The sequence below is a fragment of the Coenobita brevimanus genome, chromosome 110 (genome assembly GCF_032717465.1).
Source record: "Coenobita brevimanus isolate Jiangsu-jjx chromosome 110, ASM3271746v2, whole genome shotgun sequence".
NCBI lineage: Eukaryota > Metazoa > Arthropoda > Malacostraca > Decapoda > Coenobitidae > Coenobita > Coenobita brevimanus.
Window position 1 is genome coordinate 10,224,720 of NC_137063.1, and position 21,461 is coordinate 10,246,180.

The 21,461-nt window shown below is 40.3% G+C and overlaps 1 protein-coding gene across 1 annotated transcript in view; it reads right to left on the reverse strand.

Moving 5' to 3' along the window:
* Positions 1 to 21,461, reverse strand: part of ZnT63C (solute carrier family 30 member 1) — a 55,006-nt gene that overhangs the window by 11,761 nt on the left and 21,784 nt on the right. The window contains exons 5-7 of the mRNA XM_080286054.1: positions 17,549 to 17,724; positions 16,548 to 16,657; positions 2,610 to 2,829 (exon numbers count right to left, since the gene is read on the reverse strand). Of these exons, the coding sequence (XP_080142180.1) occupies positions 2,610 to 2,829; positions 16,548 to 16,657; positions 17,549 to 17,724 (506 nt within the window). The remainder of the gene's footprint in view (positions 1 to 2,609; positions 2,830 to 16,547; positions 16,658 to 17,548; positions 17,725 to 21,461) is intronic.

Below are 21,461 nucleotides of genomic sequence, written 5' to 3' on the forward strand. Positions count from 1 at the left end.
ACTAAACTCCACAGAGTCCAGTAGATATTGCACAAATGCATATCTGCCATTCCTTATTAAGTGTGGTCCCACTTGATGGCTTATTTTACACAGAATCAGATGCTTGTCAAAGGTGTAAAAGTACCTTTGATACTGTACTGTTTTTCATTTGAGGAGTTTCCATTTGCATTTTCAGATACAGTGCAAGTCCTTTAAATCAGAGTTGTTGTGTCTTCTTGCTTCTAAGTACTCTACCAATACTCAGCATATACAGCAGGATCAGTTGAAAGACTGCAAAGATTTCTCCACAATAATTATAACTGGAGGAATGCCAACTGTGAAAATGCAATGCATTATATGAATAAGTAGTGCACAAGACAAAGTCAGTGAAGCCAAAGAGCCTACAAAGTGCATGAAATTGGACCAAGTGACATTTTGTAAAACCTAAACAGCTGCTCCTGGCCAGGATGGTGATGAACTGGATGGTACAAGATGTCACTCCACAAACATGCACTCACACACACACACATGCACACATTCACTAACTTGTAAAGAAGCTCCTATTTTCTTTCTCTCTTCTTACCAATTCAACTCCAACCCCAGGGCACATATATTATTTATACTGTATTCTTGCCATCTCTAAATAATTTTATTAAGGTTTTGAGAGATTTTTTTGACTGTGGTAGTTCAATATAGCCATCATCAACCCCTTCATTGTCAGAGGCCTTTTCTAAATTCAATCAGAGCACTGAATGTAGCATCCATAAACTGTCCATCATTAGATTAAAGGGGTTAATACTATGAGCATTACCTGTCAAATACAGTACAGTATCAGAATCCATACACATATTACCTGATCAAATACTTGAGCAATACTGAAAGAGGGAAAAGAGTATATACAGTAAGAAAAACAAAACATACTAATATTTATCAGTGTCAGACTGTTCATTAACAAGATAAAGTGACTGAAGGGAGATCCCCAAGTCACTGTGAAGACACTTACAATAAATATTAAGTCACATTACTATACAAAACACAACACACTGACAACAGCACATGAAAGGAGTCAATTATTCAACAGCAACACTCTTTTTATTTGATCTTATCACCATTATCTTTATATCATCACAACCCTGTTTTCTGCACAACCTTGTTCTGAACACTATACAGTATATATATATATATATATATACTCTGAAATGTACAATACTTGAATAATTTAATACAATAGTACATGAAATCTGTTCCTGAGCTATGAATATTAGCATAGCTTATTATTACTTAATTATGGATCCCTCCTATCATGTGTACGTTGAAATTTATATGCCAATGTGCAACAGAATAAAAGTACCATTAAGCATCATTTCCTGAACACATTTCCTTTTTCATTTAACTTAATGATATACTGTATTTGTACTTTGTGCAATAACTTCCCTATATCATGTTTCTAAGAGTTCATTAACCTAAAACACTGGAATGTACGAGTGCCTTAGCATGGCAAATATATAAAATTTAAAAATTACACTACGAATAGAATTAAAAGACTTAAACAAGAAATGACAACAATATTCTATCGCAATAAAGAGTAACAAGTAATCTGAGACATTATTTTTACAGCATTCATTCACTTAAAACCTACATGCTAATCACAGCTAAAAACTGGCTGTGATAATCACACTGTAATCAATCATGCTGTTGTCATTGTTGAAAAAAATTGGTTAAATGAATAAGTATGAAAAAAAAATAAATAAAAATAAACATCTAAGCTGCACTGAGTGCTGGACCACGAAAACACCTGCCAGAACTAGTACTGAGTAAAATACTGAGAGAAATGCTTGACGTGGCACTCACGTTATCACATTACAGACTACAAGAACAATTACAATGCTTCAACCAGTGGGAAGCATTATATTATCAATACTGCTTAAGACTAACATGTATAAATATATTTTGCAAATATCTTACATTAGGTAATTGAGCTTCAAGTCACCTGAATAAAAAATGCTAATAAGTATATACCATAGCATATAAAATGCCCTGGACTAACACCTGTAGTTAGAAAACTATGTACAGTATCATGCTAATGTATTATGAACAATATGTTAATTTTGTACAAACAAACTTCGGGGATTTCTTTAAAATCTAACTGAGGCTGGAAGTACGTCCTTCTCTGAGTCTTCTATTGCAATAACAGAATGATTGCAGGTTGGAGAAGGTAAGGAGTTATTATTAAGTATGTTTCTTCTTTCTTCACACGTAGAGCACTTTACTCGATTTGCAGTTACTGTATTAGAGCTGTGATTAAGCTGTGGAGAATTACCATTTCTTGAAGAAGATATAAGTGAAACATGAGAAAGAGAGTTATTGTCCTGATAGGAGAAATCGGGTCCACTGACTGGTGCAGAAGTAAATTCTGCAGAAGTGCTAATGGTATATATGGCATCAGGTAGAACTTCTGATGTCTTAGTGATATCTGGGAGTGAGACCTTCTGGTGGAAACGCCCACTAAATAAACCAAATCTATTACCCTGCTTCTTATTCCTGTCCCTCTCTCTCTCTACCCCTCTCAAAGAACCACCTGCTGAAAAGATTTGCGGGGGTGTATCTACAGAATGTCCAGCTTGCTTTACCTGCTTCGATGGGCCACAGCAGGTGTTGGCCACACAGCCGTCCTTATCCTTTGAGGGACAGTCAAGGATACAGTCCTCAGCAGAGTCCAATGAGGCAGGGGCATCATCATCCTCAAACTCAACAAACTCAGGTTGGATGGTGGTAGAATGAATACCCTCTTCATGGAACATCTTCTTGATCTTCTCTGCCAACACCATGTAGTCCTTCAGGTTACGACATCTGTCATACCAAAAACTTGATTTAAGGGAATGTGTCTTCGTGCTAGGCACAAAATTACCTAACTCCACATAATTTATATTTCCTAGCTAATGAATCATACAACATAACAGGTTATTCAAATGTCATATATGACTGCTCTTTCCTGGAATACAATTAACATGGTGTCAACCTACCAGTCAAGGACTAACAAAAACCAGATTATCATCATTCATCATCCTGATGTCCTTTCCCATCCTAGGGCAGGGTGAAGAATAGCAACATCCAGCAAAAACCAGATTAAAGTGCAATAATATGCAATTAAGAAGGAAGGCATCATAATCACCTTCCTAAAACTGTAAACTTGACTGATGAAATTATGAAGTGATTCAGACTTGCTATTTTCTAGAGATAAGAGGTGATATGTAGTTGTAATGCAATGAATAAATACTAATATAATGTACCTGCATACCAGTAAGACAATATGACAAAATCCTTACAGTATCATGATCATGATCATCATCATCACTGATTACTTTCTCAGTTATCCAGCCATAGGCTGGAATGCCTCCTGTTTACAGTATTTATATGATTGCTAATTCAACTCCACCTCTTTTTCTCTTGCACTCCAATTACTTTTTCTCTTTCTGGCCTTATGTTATATGGATCAGTATACTGACAATATATTTCTACTGAAAATAGAAAATTTCAATTTCCCTTTACAGGCAACTCCAATTTGCGATATCCCGGAATAGTGATGGGGGTAGATATACAGTACATCCCCCTAGAACGCGAGTATATGGGCGGCAGAGGACAGCGCGTACAAGGAATTCGCGTACTCTGAATGGGAAAAATTACATATGAGCGGAACCCCCCTTCATGGGCAACCCTTGAGACTCCTTTCAGACCTAAGTATTGTACTGTACAGGGGAACTATCAAAGACATATTACCTAAGATAAAGTAAACCAACAAGATTATGGTTTTACTAAATCAACAAGGATATGGCTTAACTATACCAACAAGAATATGGCTGCTCACCTTAACCCAAGAAGACAACAGGCTTAATGGAGGTAAGAAGGGGATCTGAGGCAGGATGAGGCACTTAGGGCCCATCTCCTGCATCATCCACCACACCACCTTCCTCACCACTCTCGTCACCAGCACTTTCAACACTTTCACAACGTAATGCACTCACTTCGTTCATAAACCCTTCAAAGTCTATTTCTGACACTTCAGACATCGCATCATCCTCTTGATCCTCAGCAACCAGAACAGTAACAAAAATGACAAAGAGGGGCCGCTGAAAAGGCTATCCCAATCGCATCATTGCTCCCATTCCCTATCAAAGCATCAACAATTCTCCATCACAACAGTTCATACCATGGACGATTCTGTGTCATTCATTCATTATTATTATGCATAAAAAATGTTTATTTTATTGTCCCGGGACTGTCTGATGGTGGGATTGGATACAATGCTGCTTCTGCTTCTTTACCGATCACATTCTACAATAGTGACCTTGACTGGGTAAAATCGAGACAGGCACTGGATGTAGGCTTAGGTTAGCTTCTTTTAGAGCTGTTAGGCTATTTAGATTGGCTTTAAACTTTTCCTGGGCTCATCTGGGTGGGTTTAGGACTTGGCTAGGGGGGAAAAGGCTAAAAAACGCATCCCTATACTTTACACGTTAAATCTACCCCCAAGATACAATACCCCACCTAGCAATGGGTTTCTGCCTAAAACAACTGCATTGTTAAACCAGGGTATGCCTGTAAATATGGCTGAACCATCATCTACATGCCACATTAAAAGATTTTCAGTTTAAATACACTGTATTAAGTTTTTGTTGTGTGCTGCTTATTTTATTCCTTTGGGCAACCAAGACTAAGGCAAGTTACAAATAATATACCAATTAAAGTTTCATTGCCACCTATAAATCCAATTCATGTATCAATTACAGTAAAGTTATCCCTGTAAGACTCGGACACCCCATGTCCTGGACATTTTGCGCTCAGGTCTTGGGGGGGGGGGGTCCAACCGTACTTTGAACTTGGTGCACAGCGCCGAACTGATATGTTTTCATGCGTAGTAGAGCGCCCCACTGCATCCTCCCCTCCCCAGTTCCAGTCTAACTACCTTCGTGATTAGACGCTCGTTGCAATCGCTACCCCACGTGCTCGTTTTTGTGAATAAACAGTGAATAAACTGCAATACCTCGCCACTAGACCACATTTGAAGAGGGAAAATGTTGAACTGAGGAGGAAACTTGAAGAGAGTACTAATAAAACGGAGAAGGTGAGTAATGTATTAGAAGAACACAAGGCAAAGTGGGCACACGTAGAAGAAGAACAGAAAGAAGTGGTCAGCTTAAGAGAGATCATCCAGGAAGAAAGGGAAATGAACAATAAAGAAATGGAAGAAAATGCAGTGAAAATACTGAAGAAAAAAGAGAAAATAGTGAGAGAAACTGAAGAAAGGAACAGATGTGTGGTAGTATTTGGAAACAGGGAAGAGGAAGAAAAGGTTAGGTTCGCAAGACTCGAGAGAGACACGAACATGGTGAGAGGAATATTAGGCAAGATTGACCCCGAAGGAGACAAGTGGGTAAAAAAAATTGAGGAAGTAAGGAGGATAGGGCCTTATAAGAAAGGGGAAACAAGACCAATGAGAGTCAAGTTTACATCAGAAAGTGTAATAAATGAGATACTTAAAGTGACCTGGAAATTAAGCAAAGAGGCGGGGATGGAAAATATTATAATAAGAAAAGATCTGAATGACGAAGAAAGAGAAGTTTTAAAATCATTAAAGGAAGAAGTAAAGGAAAAAAATGATAAGAGGACAGAGGAAGAACGTAATACTTTTTTTTTGGAGAGTATTGGATATGAAAGTAAGGAAATGGTATTTAAGGAAATAGAAGTGAAGGAAACTAAGGGGGATGGTTGTGAAAGATCAGAAGTTGAGGAAGTGGTACGGACAGAGAGTAGGAGAGAAGAGGGTATTAATAATGTCAAAAATAATTTGAAGGTGATATATACTAATGTTGATGGTTTCATATCGACAAGGATCGAAATTAATGATTTCTTGAGAGAACATGAACCTGATGTCATGTGCTTTGTAGAGACCAAATTAAGAGAAGATATTGATGTTCATTTGGGAGATGGTAAATACAAACTGTGGAGAAAAGACAGAAAAGAAAAAAAGGGAGGAGGAGTGATGATAGCAGTGAAGAACAACATAAATGTAGATACTGTGGAAATGGGAGAAGGCAGGGCTGAAGTGATATATATGAAATTAGAAACTGGAGAGAATGTTATGAGAGATATGGCGGTAGTGTATGTTCCCCCAAAGACGAGAGCATGGAAGGATGACGAATACTATGAGATGTTGTCAGATATGGCTAGCTACTTGCAAAAAATAATTGAGAAAAGCAATAATATAATTTTGGTGGGTGACTTTAATTGTAAAGAGGTGAACTGGGAGGAATGGTACTCAGGAGGCAGCGAGGATTCGTGGGGTACTATGTTATTAAATATAATAATGAATAATGTGATGACGCAGTGGGTCAAAGAAGAGACATGGTTTCGAGGTGAGGACACACCAGCAAGGTTAGATTTACTGTTCACCAAAGAACCCGATGTAATAGAATCATTGGAATATCTCTGTCCTTTGGGAAAAAGTGATCACGTGGTCATTGAGTTCCAGATGTTAATAGGAAACGTCGAGCCAAGAGACGAGCTTCATAGACAGGGAAGATACAACTTTGGCAAAGCAAATTTTACAGGATTGAGAAACTTTTTTGAAAATGCGGATTGGAGAAAATTCAGAGAAACAAGAGAGATACAGAGGAAGTGGGATATCTTTCTAGACCTCTATAATTTGGGAGTGGAAAAATTTGTACCAAGAGTAAGAGGGAAAGAAAACAGGAAAAAGGAGTGGTTTAATAGAAGGTGTATGATAGCCAAAAAAGAGAGAGATAAGGCGTGGAACAATTGGAGAAAGAGAGGTAACGACAGAACAAAGGAAGAATATAAAAGAACAAGAAACGAATACACAAGAATACGTAGGGAAGAAGAAAGGAATTTTGAAAAAGGTATAATTGACAAACGCAAGGATAAACCCAAACTGTTTTATAGATTTGTTAATGGCAAACTGAAACAAAAGGAAGGAATCACCAAGCTGAAAGTAGATGGAGAGGTCTTTAAGGATGCGGCATTGCAAGCAGAAATAATGAACAAACGTTTCCAGTCAGTTTTCACTAAAGAAAAGGAGCTTGTGGAAGGGGAGGGAGTGATTAGATATGTTCCGGTGATGAAAGATATAAAAGTGGAGGTGCAGGAAGTGTATAAATTACTGGAAACTCAAGATGTAAGGAAAGCCCCAGGACCTGATGGAATTTCTAATTGGGTACTGAAGGAATGCAGAGAACAACTGGCGGATAAAATTCACAGCTTAATTGTATGCTCACTGGAAGAGGGGAAAGTGCCAAAAGAATGGAAGAGGGCAAATGTGGTACCAATTTACAAGGGAGGAAACAGGGAAGAACCCCTGAATTATAGACCAGTGTCTCTAACCAGCATGGTCGCAAAATTGTGTGAGAGAATCCTGAAAGACAGATGGATAAAATATCTGGAAGAGATGAATATTTTGGCAGAATGTCAGTTTGGATTCAGAAGTGGAAGGTCATGTGTTTCAAACTTGCTGAGCTTTTACTCAAGAGCGATTGATGTGGTACAGGAGAGAGATGGTTGGGTGGATTGTGTGTACTTAGACTTAGAGAAGGCCTGTGACAAGGTACCTCATAAGAGACTAATGTGGAAACTAGAATATATAGGAGGACTAAAGGGGAAACTTCTGGAATGGATGAGAGACTTTTTGAGAGACAGACAAATGAGGACAGTAATAAAGGAAAAGATGTCTGGATGGAGGGAAGTAACAAGTGGAGTTCCTCAAGGCTCAGTGTTGGCGCCAGTAATGTTCCTGATTTACGTAAATGATATGGTAGATGGAGTGAACAGTTATGCGAGTCTGTTTGCTGATGATGTAAAGATCTTGAGGAAGACAGAGGTTGAGGAGGATTGTAAAATACTGCAGGAGGATTTGGATAGGATACACAATTGGAGCCGGACGTGGGAAATGAAATTTAATGTAAAGAAATGTAAAATATTGGAAATGGGTAAAAGTACCAGGAGACCATCACTGAATTATTTTTTGGGTAATGAATTAATCACAAAAAGGAGAGAAGAGAAAGATTTGGGAGTGCTGGTCCAAGATAGTTTGTCACTAGAAAAGCACATTAACAAGATAGTTGGAGAGACTTATAAGCTCTTGACTAACATAAGAGTAGCATTTCATTATATGGATGAGGAAATGATGAAAAAATTGATAGTGGCCATGATCCGCCCCAGGTTAGAATATGCAGCGGTAGTGTGGTCCCCACACAAAAAGAAAGATATAAACAAGATTGAGAGAATACAAAGAACAGCAACCAAGATGGTCCCCAGTCTGACAGACCTGTCATACAGAGAGAGGCTGGAAAAACTGGATTTGCCTTCGTTAGAGGAAAGGAGAGAGAGGGGAGACATGATTGTGGTGTTCAGGACCATGGTGGGAGTAGATAAAATTGACAAAGAAGATCTGTTTGTATGGGATAAGAGAGCAACAAGAGGACACGGAATGAAATTGAAAAAGTCAAGCTGCTTGAAGGATATCAAGAAATATAGCTTTCCTTACAGAAGTATAGACTTATGGAATAGCCTGGACAAAGAGAACGTCCAGTCTAAAAACTTAAACGAGTTTAAAGTTAAATTCGACTTACTGAGAAACAGCGACGGAAACCCATGAGCATAGTACATTCCGTGTATATCACAATTAGGTATATTCTTAAATATTTGGAATGACTTAGACAAAGAGGTGGTGCATGAGAAAAACATTCATGTGTGTAAAGGTAGACTTGATAAATGTGGATATGGAGACAGGACAACATGAGCATTGCTCAATTTCTGTATACTACAAATAGGTAAATACAAATAGGCAAATAGGTAAACAAATAGGTAAATACATGGGAATTTACAGTGTTACGCAGTATTAAGAAATTATAATTCAGAGTGCAAAGGATTAAGTGTAGAGTGCAAACTGCTGTGTTGCAACTGGCGTGACGCAAGTAAGAACAATTAAACAATTATAATTCACACTGCAAAGGATTAAGTACAGCACAACACTGGATTACTGTATGTGCTTCAAGAGCATTTCCACCACTGTCAGAGCCTTAGAGGAGGAGGGTTAATCTTTGTGACGGCCACGGACGTATTGTAAGTACCTTGTACACTGCTAAATATTTTCCTTACTTCAAATTCCTCATTCTCTGGTTCCTTTTCATTTATTTCATATTTCTGTCCCTTATTTGTGTGAATAGGGTCTTAAATAGGTGCTGTGCATGTCCAGTAGGGAGTTATTTAGGTGGTTTTCTAAGTTAAATTGGGTTAGGGTCCATAAGAACCTGTCCAGGGGGTATTTTCCCCAAGTCCCAGACATGCCTTTGGCTCTATTACGTCAGATCTTGGAGGGATTACTGAATGATATAAATTATCATGATTATGGACAGGTATTGGAGATGGATGCCTTCACTCAGAGGGGTCCACTGCCTAGTTATACAAATGTCCCTCAACTCCCTCCCTATCCTCCAAAGAAAGGGGTTGGTGGACTGCGAGAGAAGGGCAACTTTAGCCTGCAGACCATTTGGTTCACATCTGGACTGATATCTAGATCAACACTGAGGCACATCAACAACATACTTATAGATCTTGAAAGGAAAATATTATGGAAGTCTTCAGGTATTAATGGTGAGGCAGAAAACTACTGAATGCCATATAGTGTGTTCACAATGGTAGTGAAGCATGTTTTGAGTAGATGGGCAGGTGTCTTAGTGCCCACAATAATATATGAGTGTGAAATTTACATATGAAATGAAAGTGAAAAGAGTCATGAGCAGGGGCAGTACAAATGTGACCATTAAGGAATGTGTGTGGGTTGTATATAGTAGATGATACGAAAAGAGACATAATACCGTATTTCGCGGCATGTAAGACGCAGCATTGTGAAAGACGCACCCTAATTCTGGCAGGGCAGTTCTGTGAAAAAAAAGTTTGCCCCAACCAAGACTGCAGTAAGGTTTCTTGATAAGAGCCATTACCACACAGATACACACTCACCTTTCAGAATCTATTCATTACTGATCATCAGCCTTTGGTTTCTTTTTTTATATACAAAGAATGGTACAGGAAAAGAAAACAATGCCCCTTCTTGACAAAACGTGACGGATATGAGACACTATCACTTTGATACAACACTCACCTTTCAGACTCTATTCAGTACTGCTCATCATCCTTTAGTTTCTTCTTTTATGTACAAAGAATGATACAGGAAAAGAGAAAACAAAACCCCATCTTAACAAAACGTGACTTCAAACCACGAGGCCATCTCAACTTTGTTGATAAAAATGTATCAGTAAACTGATCTAAACACTGTTTTTAATATTTTATGAATTTAAAACCACAAATGAAGTCAATAAACTCTATTCTTTCATTCACTGACGAAAACATAAAATACAATGAATGTTCACATCAGTTCATTTATCCTAAAAGAACCCCTTCATATTCCACACCAGTTACGGAATTTCCTCACATTGCCTTGACTCAAGCACAATATCAGACTACTACCATCATTAATCATGCACTCTAACTAACCTGTAATTACCTCCACAAATAATATAAAAAGGTAGCACTTGTAAATACACAAATTACAATGTTTTACAACCAAAGTTCAATATAGCATGGCTGCTTGGGAACAGGATAGACTGCTGTTTTTACTCTCTTCTCTCAGTATCACTCCTTCACTGTCAGCTATGTTTGCCTTGCAGCATCAACAATTAAAAATGTATGCTTCACTGATCATAATTTACTATAAACATTCATTTCAAAACATACTATGGTGAAAACATCCATTTTACACCTTAGTAACACTGCTGCCTCCCAGTCGCTAGACAGCAGTCTCTACCCCTTCCTCTCAGTATCACTTCCTCACTGTCAGCGATGTTTCCCTTGCAGCATCAACAGTTAAAAATACGTTCTTCACTGATCACAATTTACTAAAAACAGACATTCATCTCAAAACATGTCGAGAATGGTGAAACTATCTCTTAGCAACACTGCTGCATCCCAAGCGCTAGACAACTGGCTCAACCCTCTTCTCCCAGTATCACTCCCTTACTGTCAGCTGTTTTCCTTCCAGCATCAACAATTAAAAATGCATATTTCTCTTACCAGAATTTGCTAAAAACAGACATCCATCTCAAAACATTCGAGTACTGTGAAAACATCCATTTTTGGTCTTAACACTGCTGCCTCCTAGTCGCTATGGTACACACACAGACACGCACACATGTACACACCACATGCAACATTCGCTCACCTCTGAAACATTTACATCAGTCCGTTTTGGAGTACCCAGTGGCTTTATTATATGCCAAAAACATCAAAATGTATTTGGTTGTTCAATATAAATATCATCACTTAAGGACATGAAACATCTCAAACAATTTATTCATCCAAACATCGTCAGTGCAAGACTAAAGGTGTACAGCACCATTGATCCTAAATTTTCCATGGTTGCATCTGTCATGATCACCTAAAACCTATATTCACTTCATATTACTGACATGGTGAAAATTTCACTCGTCTTCAAATCCTGAGAATTCATCACTACTTCCCCGAGTCCTGAAGCATCACTGGAAGTCATCACCACGGTCATCATCACTGTTTCACTGTCACTTTCATACAGTAAATGGTCCTCAGTACCATCCATTGAATTGCTTATACCACACTTCATACGATTTTAACTTGGCAATCGTTTTAACTGAGCACAGGCTATATTCAGACTTGGGGCATTTGATACAGCCCACATTAACCTCCTCAGTACATGTTTCCTGAACTGAATAAAATCATATGGCGAGCATGAATAAACTACCCTATAAAATACATTGCTGGGCTGAAGGAATTATAATAAGCGGATTATCAGTTCCCTAGCCTGACTCTTCCCACTTCTACTTCCTTAACTACACCCACACCAAACTCTCACCTACACCTTAGGTCGGCCGTAACGTCCAAAATGGCAAACGATTTTACAACCTAACCTAACCTAACCTAACCTAACAAATTTGGACGTTACGGCCTAAATGATCCCCATTGCCGATCATGAGAGCTTTGCTTAGGCAGCAGAGATGCAGAGAGTGAACGTTGTCAATCATTCTGATCGCTTCGTCTGCTAAGAATACAGCAGAAATGGCGGACGCTGATATGAATGCCCGTCAGGCACTGCTATTTCAGATATTGCATCAGTTATGCTACTCAGTGAATTTTATCCTATTTTCATAACAAAATACTGTAATTGGGTGTGCCCTGAGTTGCATAGACATTGCTAAAGTACTTCACTTAGCTGAAAAAGTGAAGCTGTAACTTCGTTAGCTTGCTAGAGTAGGGTGTACGCTAGACACTAAACTGCTAAGTTGCTAAACCGCTAAACCCCTTGACGGTATTGGCCAGTTGAGCTGAAAACAATCCCGTGAATGCTTTGTGTTCTTGAACTTGCATGTTTTAATATCTGCTGCATATATACACTCACAAAATATCACAAAAGTAACTGACCTAATTAGGGTTACTGAATTTCCATACGTGACGAAAGGCTGTTTTGATGACTTGGCAGTTTCACTAGCCAGCATCTCTCCAGCATGATTGCTTTGCTCGTTAGTGAATGGATGGCAAGCAAAGTGGTCATGATTGCCTTTCAGAAGGTTAGCAGACAGTTCACCAGTGAGCATGTTAGCTTGCTAGAGTAGGGTGTACGCTAGACACTAAACTGCTAAGTTGCTAAACCGCTAAACCCCTTGACGGTATTGGCCAGTTGAGCTGAAAACAAACCGTGAATGCTTTGTGTTTTTGAACTTGCGTGTTTTAATATCTGCTGCATATATACACTCACAAAATGTCACAAAAGTAACTGACCTAATTAGGGTTACTGTATTTCTATACGTGACGAAAGGCTGTTTTGATGACTTGGCAGTTTCACTAGCCAGCATCTCTCCAGTATGATTGCTTTGCTCGTTAGTGAATCGATGGCAAGCAAAGTGGTCATGATTGCCTTTCAGAAGGTTAGCAGACAGTTCACCAGTGATCATGTACGTTAGCTTGCTGGAATAGTGCGGATGCTAAACTGTTAAATTGCTAAACTGCTAAATATCTTCACGATGTTAGCCAGTTGAGCTGTAAACAAACCCGCGAAAGTTTTATGTGATTCTGATCTCGGGTGTTTCTTAAATCTGCTGCATATACACACTAGTGTATATTATTTTTAAAAATAAAATCAAGTCTGCATACTGTAGAAAACACCTGTGGTTGCTAAGCATTGAGATGATCATCTTTATAAGAGTTTCTTCTCAGTGAAGCCTAACTAACCTGCCTTAGTCTAACGTGCAGGACGCATGGGGATATTTTAAGGTAACTTTGAGACAAAAAAGTGCGTCTTATATGCCGCGAAATACGGTAATTCAGAAAGGATATGGAATCAAGAAGTCTGCTGATTACTTTAAAGGAAAGAAGAGAGCAAACTCTGATGACCAGTCATCAATGAAAGAATGGGGGTAGCTGTGCGTCAGTAAGATCAAGAAAGTACCTGATGTACTAAGGATCACAAACTTACCAATGCACAATATGCGTGAAACATTTGGGACCACAGAACGATGTGCAATATCCTCTTCAAACTTACAGCAAATGTTATGTGTATATAAACTGACGTTGTTCATACACAATGAGATGTTGGTAAACAATGACAGTTGATCGAAAATTTTTGGTAGGCATCAGACCCCCTGTGCACCGATACTTTTGTGACCCATAGTACCCATCCACCCATCATCCAATCCTGTGCTGCCCCACAAGGAACACAGGAGCCTAGGAGCCTGGGGCAAGGCAAGTTGGTCCTGACATTTTATGATGATAGTGACCAGCCTCACTCATCCCCAAGGGGCATTACATGAACAATAAACCCCAATCACCCCTTGGATATACACCTGCACCAGCTCAATCCGATTGGAATGCCTCAATTGCCCAATAAACCACCAGGTGCAATAATCTGGTCATATGGTTACCACCCATCATTGTAAATGCTTTCCTGGTGTACAGGAAACCATTTGGCTTGTCACTCAGTGTAGAGTCACCTGCAGACAAAAGGAAGAGGAAAGAATGAAGGAAGAGACGGGGGGAAGGAAAGAAAGAAGGATGCGAGGAACAGGCAGTCATCCGAGAGCAGCACTACAGCGAGTGAGTGCATGGTGAGTGCCCCCACCAACCACTACCCACAGTACCCTCAGGAAATTTATATATATATATATATATATATATATATATATACAGTAAAAGCTCAATTAACCGCCGGAATGCATGGGGATTCTTCCATTCCTGATATGGAATTTTCTGGATAACTGAATGTTACTCTTTGAAATTTTCTGGGAGGTCAAACAAATGAAATAGTACCAAACTTGGGACTTCACTTCATAAAGTACATTAATCAGTATTAGATACAGTACAGGTACACTCATGCTCATTAATTTTCTGCCCAGGGGTGCCCCCTTCCTACCTCAGAATACCCAGGGAAGAGGGGAGGGGGGGACGAAATGAGCTCCACCCGCCACTACCCTAGCTCCCGACCATCCCCCATACCCCTACCCAACTCCCCACCCCACCCGTCATTCTTAACTAGCATCCTCAAGCTGATTTCATGCTTAACACTCTTGGTCCCACTACTTATACAAATAAAGAACATTAGCATATGTTAAAAGCATATAACTATCAATATGTTGCAGCAAGAAATTAATGCATTATGAAACTGACAGTAAAACATCGGCCACCTCAGGCCTCCTGTGTTGGGTGCACTGCTTTACAAACACAAACACACACACACACACACACAGTGAAAAACACAGACATAAACACACCCAAACACGCAGGCACAGACACGGACGTATGCAAACACTCAACGTGTGAGGCCTGGGATGGTCGTTGTTAATGTTTTTGTTTTATCGTCAACGTTATAATGCATTAATTTCTTGCTGCAGCATGCTCACAGTCTTATTATATACTTTTTACATATCCTAGTGTTTTATATTTGTGTATTAATACTGTGACTATGAGTGTAAAGTATGAGGTTAACTTGAGATGTAACTGCCAGTTAAGCATGACGAGTGGGGGGCTGGGAGGGGTTGGGGTATGGGGGAGGGTTGGTAGCTGAAGTAGAGGCAGGTGGAGCTCGTTTTGTCCCCTCCTCCTGTCTTCCCTGGGTATATGGGGGTAAGAAGGGGGCACCTGAGCAGAAATCAGTGATTGTGAGTATACACTACAACACACACAAGAAGACAGCAAGAGAAATTGTACAGGACTGAACACAAACCAGCAAACATTACCAAAAATTAAAGAAAAATTTTGCATATGTTACAGGCCAAAATAATTTTGAAAACTTAGCTGCGTACACTACTTTATCCTGTACTGTACAGATCAAGAATTATAGGGGGACGACCAGTATCCGGAATATTTTCGACCCCATGCCGGACTGAATTTGCGTTCTGGTTATAAGGATGTGCCGATGCATCGGATACCGATTAATCGAGCTTTTACTGTATATGTGTGTGTGTGTGTATATATATATATATATATATATATATATATATATATATTGTATATACTGTATGTGTATACAGTATACTGTATATACACTCAATCCTTGTAAATCGTGTGTTTATAAATCACGGCTAAGTGGCTATCAGACTGCTGACACCCTTAAATCGCTGTTAAGTCACGAAAATCGCGGATCTGGGCACCGAAGTGGGCCTTTTCCGAGGAGAATCGTAAACCACAGCATTCAATTCGAAAATCGCGACCCAACAACCAATCACCACCCGTCCCTAGTGGCAAGTGTGCATACTAATCCTGCACAGTTAATGAGAAACATCAGGAGCTCATCACCCACTATTTGGCCGGGTAAGGGCAAAAGCTGAGCCTGAACCACAGCCTGGCCCTTCACACACTGAGGACGTGGATGACGTAGCATCTGTCATCTTTGAGGCAGACTTTGAGGGCTTCCTGAGGGAGGCAGAGGAGCTGGAGAAGGGAGACCAGAATGAGGGGGCACCCCCACCTCATGCTGAGAGGTTCAGAGTTCTTCCCAACACCACCCCACTCCATTCACTTAAGCAATATCGTCATAGGATTAAGGTGAGATCCCTTAACACTGCTTATTTCTATTAAATGCATGCACTGAATATTCCTAAATTTGCATGTTTGTTTGATGGTGCCTAGATAGGTGTACGTAGGGTGCTGTGGGGGGTGGTTGGCCAAAGTCCAGACCCAAATTCATTTTTCACATAAGAGTTATTATTTATAAACCGCGGAATTTGTAAGTCGCGGCAGTGGTCCAGACCCAAATTGCCGCGATTTACGAGGATTGAGTGTGTATATATATATATATATATATATATGTCTGCACTCCTAGTCTGAGGGCTGATTGGCTTCAAAATAATCACTATGACTAATGCTGCTACTTCTGAATTCTTGGTCATACGTCATATCATAAAGTTGCAAACAGTACCTTTTTGCTGAGAGAACATGAGTACAGTTTCTTTAAAAAAGGGAGAATGAGGTACCTGATGTGTGCTGAAGCAATGATGCGCTCACCAGCCAGTTGCCACACATGGAATTCATGTACAGCCAGCACACCATCCACATTCAATAACTGCTTCTGGATACCATCAACCTGCAGACATCTTAATATTAGGAATACCACATATCAATCGTAAAATATAAACTCAAAACATCTCAGAATGAAGCTCAAAGGACACTGCACTATATTAAATTTTTAGTATGGAAGAATTAGCTGCAAGAGAGATAAGGTGTGACTTAATGAATAAAGACTGACTGCCAGGTGGTGACACTGTACTTTAAGAATGTATCCAAAATGCTTCAGATGATGATCGTAATCCTGGAAGCAGAAAATCATGCAAAAGTGATGAACATTATATAAATGTGTGGAATGGAAATAAAGTGAATTAAATACTAGGAGATGCATAAGAATATATATTTTAAAATTTTTTGCTACACCCATCACTATTAGCAGGTGTCAAAGAAAGGTAAGACACTGGACAATGATAAGGTTCCTACTAATCGGGAGATGCAGACACACTGATAGAGAAGTGAGGAATGGGGTCATGACAAAATGACACGGGCTGTATTTTTTCTCTGCTTAGGGAGGCTTTCTAGCATCTCCCTCAAATTTTCTTTTTTACATCTGTCCCTTCTCCCCTTTGGGGCTAAGATGCAAATGAATGTGTTTGAACAGATGAGTAAACTGGGAGTGTATTGTCCTATCTCGGCTACCTCCCTTTCCTTTGGGGGAAGCAGCCTAGGTATATACAGTAGATAGATACATCACACAATTTTTTTTTCTCTCTTGTATGTTATTTTATGCTTTGTATATAAATAAAGATGACATTAACAACATATAAAAGAAACATTAGTGTATATGATACAAATACAGTATACAGAGTAACGGAAGAGGTGTTTGGAAACTTCCTTAACCAATAAAAATATGACCCACAGACACAGTGAAAGTCAAGCAACAGGGATGGGGTTCCTGCCTGGCTCTTACCTGGATGTGTGTAGGAACTGTCTGGAGAAGAATGAGAGCTGACACCTTGAGAAGCGGCCAAGTGCTTATGGTTATGAGGGTGACCAGACATAAGGACAAAGCTGGATCTATGTACATGGAATACTCCCATTCTGTCAGCCATACCACAAGGGCACTAATGATCACAATAACTGAACCTGTAAATAAAAATAAGAATTCCATGAAAGAAATGGGCTACCCATATGCTGACAACACTGCATCAACAGAAATTCCATAAAGCACAACATAAGATTTCTGGCTTATGGACTGTAGACTGAACTTCACTATTAATCACACCAAAAAGATCATGCTCATAATCATCATCATCATCTCAACTCTTATTTCCCCCTAAAATGATGGGGTAAGGCAGGATTCAGAAACAAATAGAAAGCATACAACTGCGAGAATTATAAACAGAATGTCCGGTGAAATACGCGATAATTATTCACACATTATTCAAGCCCTCAGGATGCTGGAAGTGTACGAGCATAACCATTTTTAAAAATCTTTACAGATGTGCTTCACATATGCCTGCAGAATAGTCATCACAATAACTTTACTTAAAAAGTAAAAGGCTTGATGGAGGTAAGGAGGGGATCTGAGGCAGGATGAGGCACTTAGGGTGCATCTCCTGCATCACCCACCACACCACCTTCCTCACCAATCTCGTCACCAGCACTTTCAACACTTTCACTACGTAATGCACTCACTTCGTTCATAAACCCTTCAAAGTCTATTTCTAACACCTCAGACAACGCATCATCCTCTTGATCCTCCTCAGGATATGGCTCTTCTGATGCTGAAGGGAGTGATTCCTCACTTTCTTCAAGCCAAAGGTAACGGGTGATGAAAGTTTGCTTTCGTCTGTTTACTTCCTGGTTGTGCTTGTCTGTGTAGTAGCGGAAGGTTCTATCCAATGAAGCCATCACCTTCTCAAATCGCAACTGACAGCGTTCAATGTCCTGTAATTCTTCCTTGAATTTATCAAGGGCACACAGTACCCGGCTGATCTCCATCATGGAAAGATCTTCACTCTCCATCACTGAGTGTTGATGGCTTTTCTGCTGCGATCTCCTGCTCTGTGTCACCCTCGTTCACTCGCTGCATGACTTCCTGGGGTTCCTGTTCCACTGTTGCTGAATGTACGCCCCTGATCTCCTCCAGCGTGACAGTCTGAAACCCGGGCACAGCTTGTGCAGTTGTGAGAGTGGCTGCATCGGTAGCGGCCAGGGACTGAAAGCTGCTTTCCAGTGCGATTTCACACAGGTGCAGTACAAGGAGGCACCAAGCATGGTTAAGGGGACACGGTTCATTTTTTTGGTTGAAAATGAAATTGTGCATCAATATACATGAAATCTTACTAGATAATAGCTATATTTGGCAAACTAATCCCTAAGCTTTATTTGTAACTGACTAATTTAATCACTGATATTTTTAAATTGATTATATTGTTTACTCACTTAGGAGCAGTAGTCAGAGTTAGGTTAAATATATTAAGATTTTACTGGATATTTTTTTCTTTTTTTCATGTATCATCCTGAAACTTTCTACACGCTTCAGTAGGTAAAGTTTCATGTAGATTGATGCATAATTTCATTTTCAACCAAAAAAATGAACTGTGGCCCCTGAATTGTTGCAGCAATTTATCTGCCCACGAGGACAACAGGAATGTGATCGCATCCTTAAGGTTGAATGACTGCCAAAAAGCCACAACAGTCTTATCAAGAGCTGAAGCTGGTGGTGCAGGTGCTGTGCGTGGAGCGGGTGAAGAGGGTGGTGAATCCAAACCATCCTCGGCGTCCACGACATCACTTCCAGCTGTGTCCAAGTCAAGAATTGCCTGCAGTTCCTCATAGTTGTTGGTCCTGCTGCAGAGATGATCATAGAGGCATTGGTGGTATAGCTGCTTTACCACTGCAATTAACTCCTGGTCTAGTGGTTGGATGAGAGAGGTCATTCTGGGTGGCAAAAAAACAATCTTGCATTCCTTGCTGAGGTCTGCTAGCCAGGTTGGATGACTTGAGGCATTGTCAAGAACGAGGAGCACCTTGAAGGCGATGCCAGGTTCCTGGGATTTAGCCTTGGCGTCAGGGATGAAGTGCCACAACAACCACTCGGAAATGACGCTGCTCGTCATCCAGCCATTGGAATTTCTGTACCAGTACACCCCGTTATCATTCATGCTGTGAAGATTCTTGTAACATCTGGGGTGTGCTGTGGTATGAACCACAACAGGCCGCACCTTGTGTGAGCCTAACAAGTTCATGGTGAACATGACCATTATCCTGCTCTTGTCCACTTTTCTCCCCCGGGCCTGGCACTGCTGCTTACTGACATAGGCAGACTTCGGCATAGCTCTGTAGTATAGGGCTCTTTCATCTATGTTGTAAACTTGGTGCTTGCTGTAGCCACCCTCGTCAATTATCCGCTTCAGGATAGCAGGATAGTCCCTAGCTGCCATTTCATCCTCAGATGCACGCTCGCCGGTGAGGCGAATGTGATGTAGCTCCTTCCTCTTCAGGAACCAGCATCTCCATCCCACGGAGGCTTCAAAGGGTTTCATGACACCCAGCTTCACAGATGCAGCTTTGTGGAAAATCTTGGTCAGATCCCTGATGTAGCGCCCGTTCAGTGGAACTCCTTCCTTCTCCTTCCTCAGGATGTATGTTGCCAGGTACCGCTCCATGAGAATTATTGCCCGGTTGGTTAGCCTGCTTCTCCTGTCCAGTGCCGCCGTCCCATACATCTTAACAGTCTTCTTTATGGCCACCCTGTTCGTCCATATTGTTCTCACTGTCAATTCCGCCAAGCCGAGTTCCTTCCCACTCTCTTCCGAATGACATCCATCTGCAAGGCATGGGTGATGCACTCCTTCCTTCTCGAGGACGGGGCAGACATCCTGGCTAACAATATCCTCAGAGTAGACGAGAATGTTGCTGGAACAGCGAGTGTACCCTCTGTGCGCGTGTTTTTCTTCTGCTGAGACTCTCTGAACACCCTCCAAGTGGTGCACTTGGGCATCACGTGATGAGTGCGCATCATCAATGTCACAAGGTGGGTGGAACGTAGGCAACCGTTCTTCGCTTTTTGGGGTGGCAATGTCGCATACTCGGGGTAACCCTGGATTTGGGCCACTCTTTGGTGCCCGTCTTGCTTACAATGAGGTTAATTCGCGTACTATTAAAAAATACACTAAAATTCGAAAAAAATAGGTCCTCGCGTACAATGAAGATCACGTACTCTGAACTCGCGTACTAGGGAGATGTACCGTACCACCCTTCTCCGCCTATCGTAGGCCGACCCCTGGTTTTTTAAGGGTTTTTTATTTTTTAAAATTGATTTTTGATGATATTATAGACTGAAATTTTGTGTTTAGGATGATTTATAAACTGTTTTTAGACTTAGATTAAAGTGTTTGAGTCATAGGTGGAGTGAACACTGTCATTTGGGGTACGGATTCTTGCCCACCCGTGAAGGTACAAAACAGTGTGGACAACCAGGTGACTCAACAAAGAATATTTCGTTTGACCAACGAACTGTCATCTAAGCTATCATGGAATACATAAAAATAATTCTAAATAAATGTTAATAATTATGAAAACCTCAGGGAGTAAATATTTCAAGAACTGATGAAAACTGTGACGGCAATAAATCATGTGTTTACATTCGGGCTGTTCAAGGAAAAGTGCTTTGAAAAAACAAAGGAATTTCTAAATAACTGTTGGAAAATAAGAGAGAAGAAAAGAAAGGAGCTCAGCAACCAGAACAGTAACAAAAATGACAAAGAGGGGCCGCTGAAAAGGCTATCCCAATCGCATCATCGCTCCCATTCCCCGTCAATGCATCAACAATTCCCCTCACAACAATTCACACCATGGACGATTCTGCGTCATTC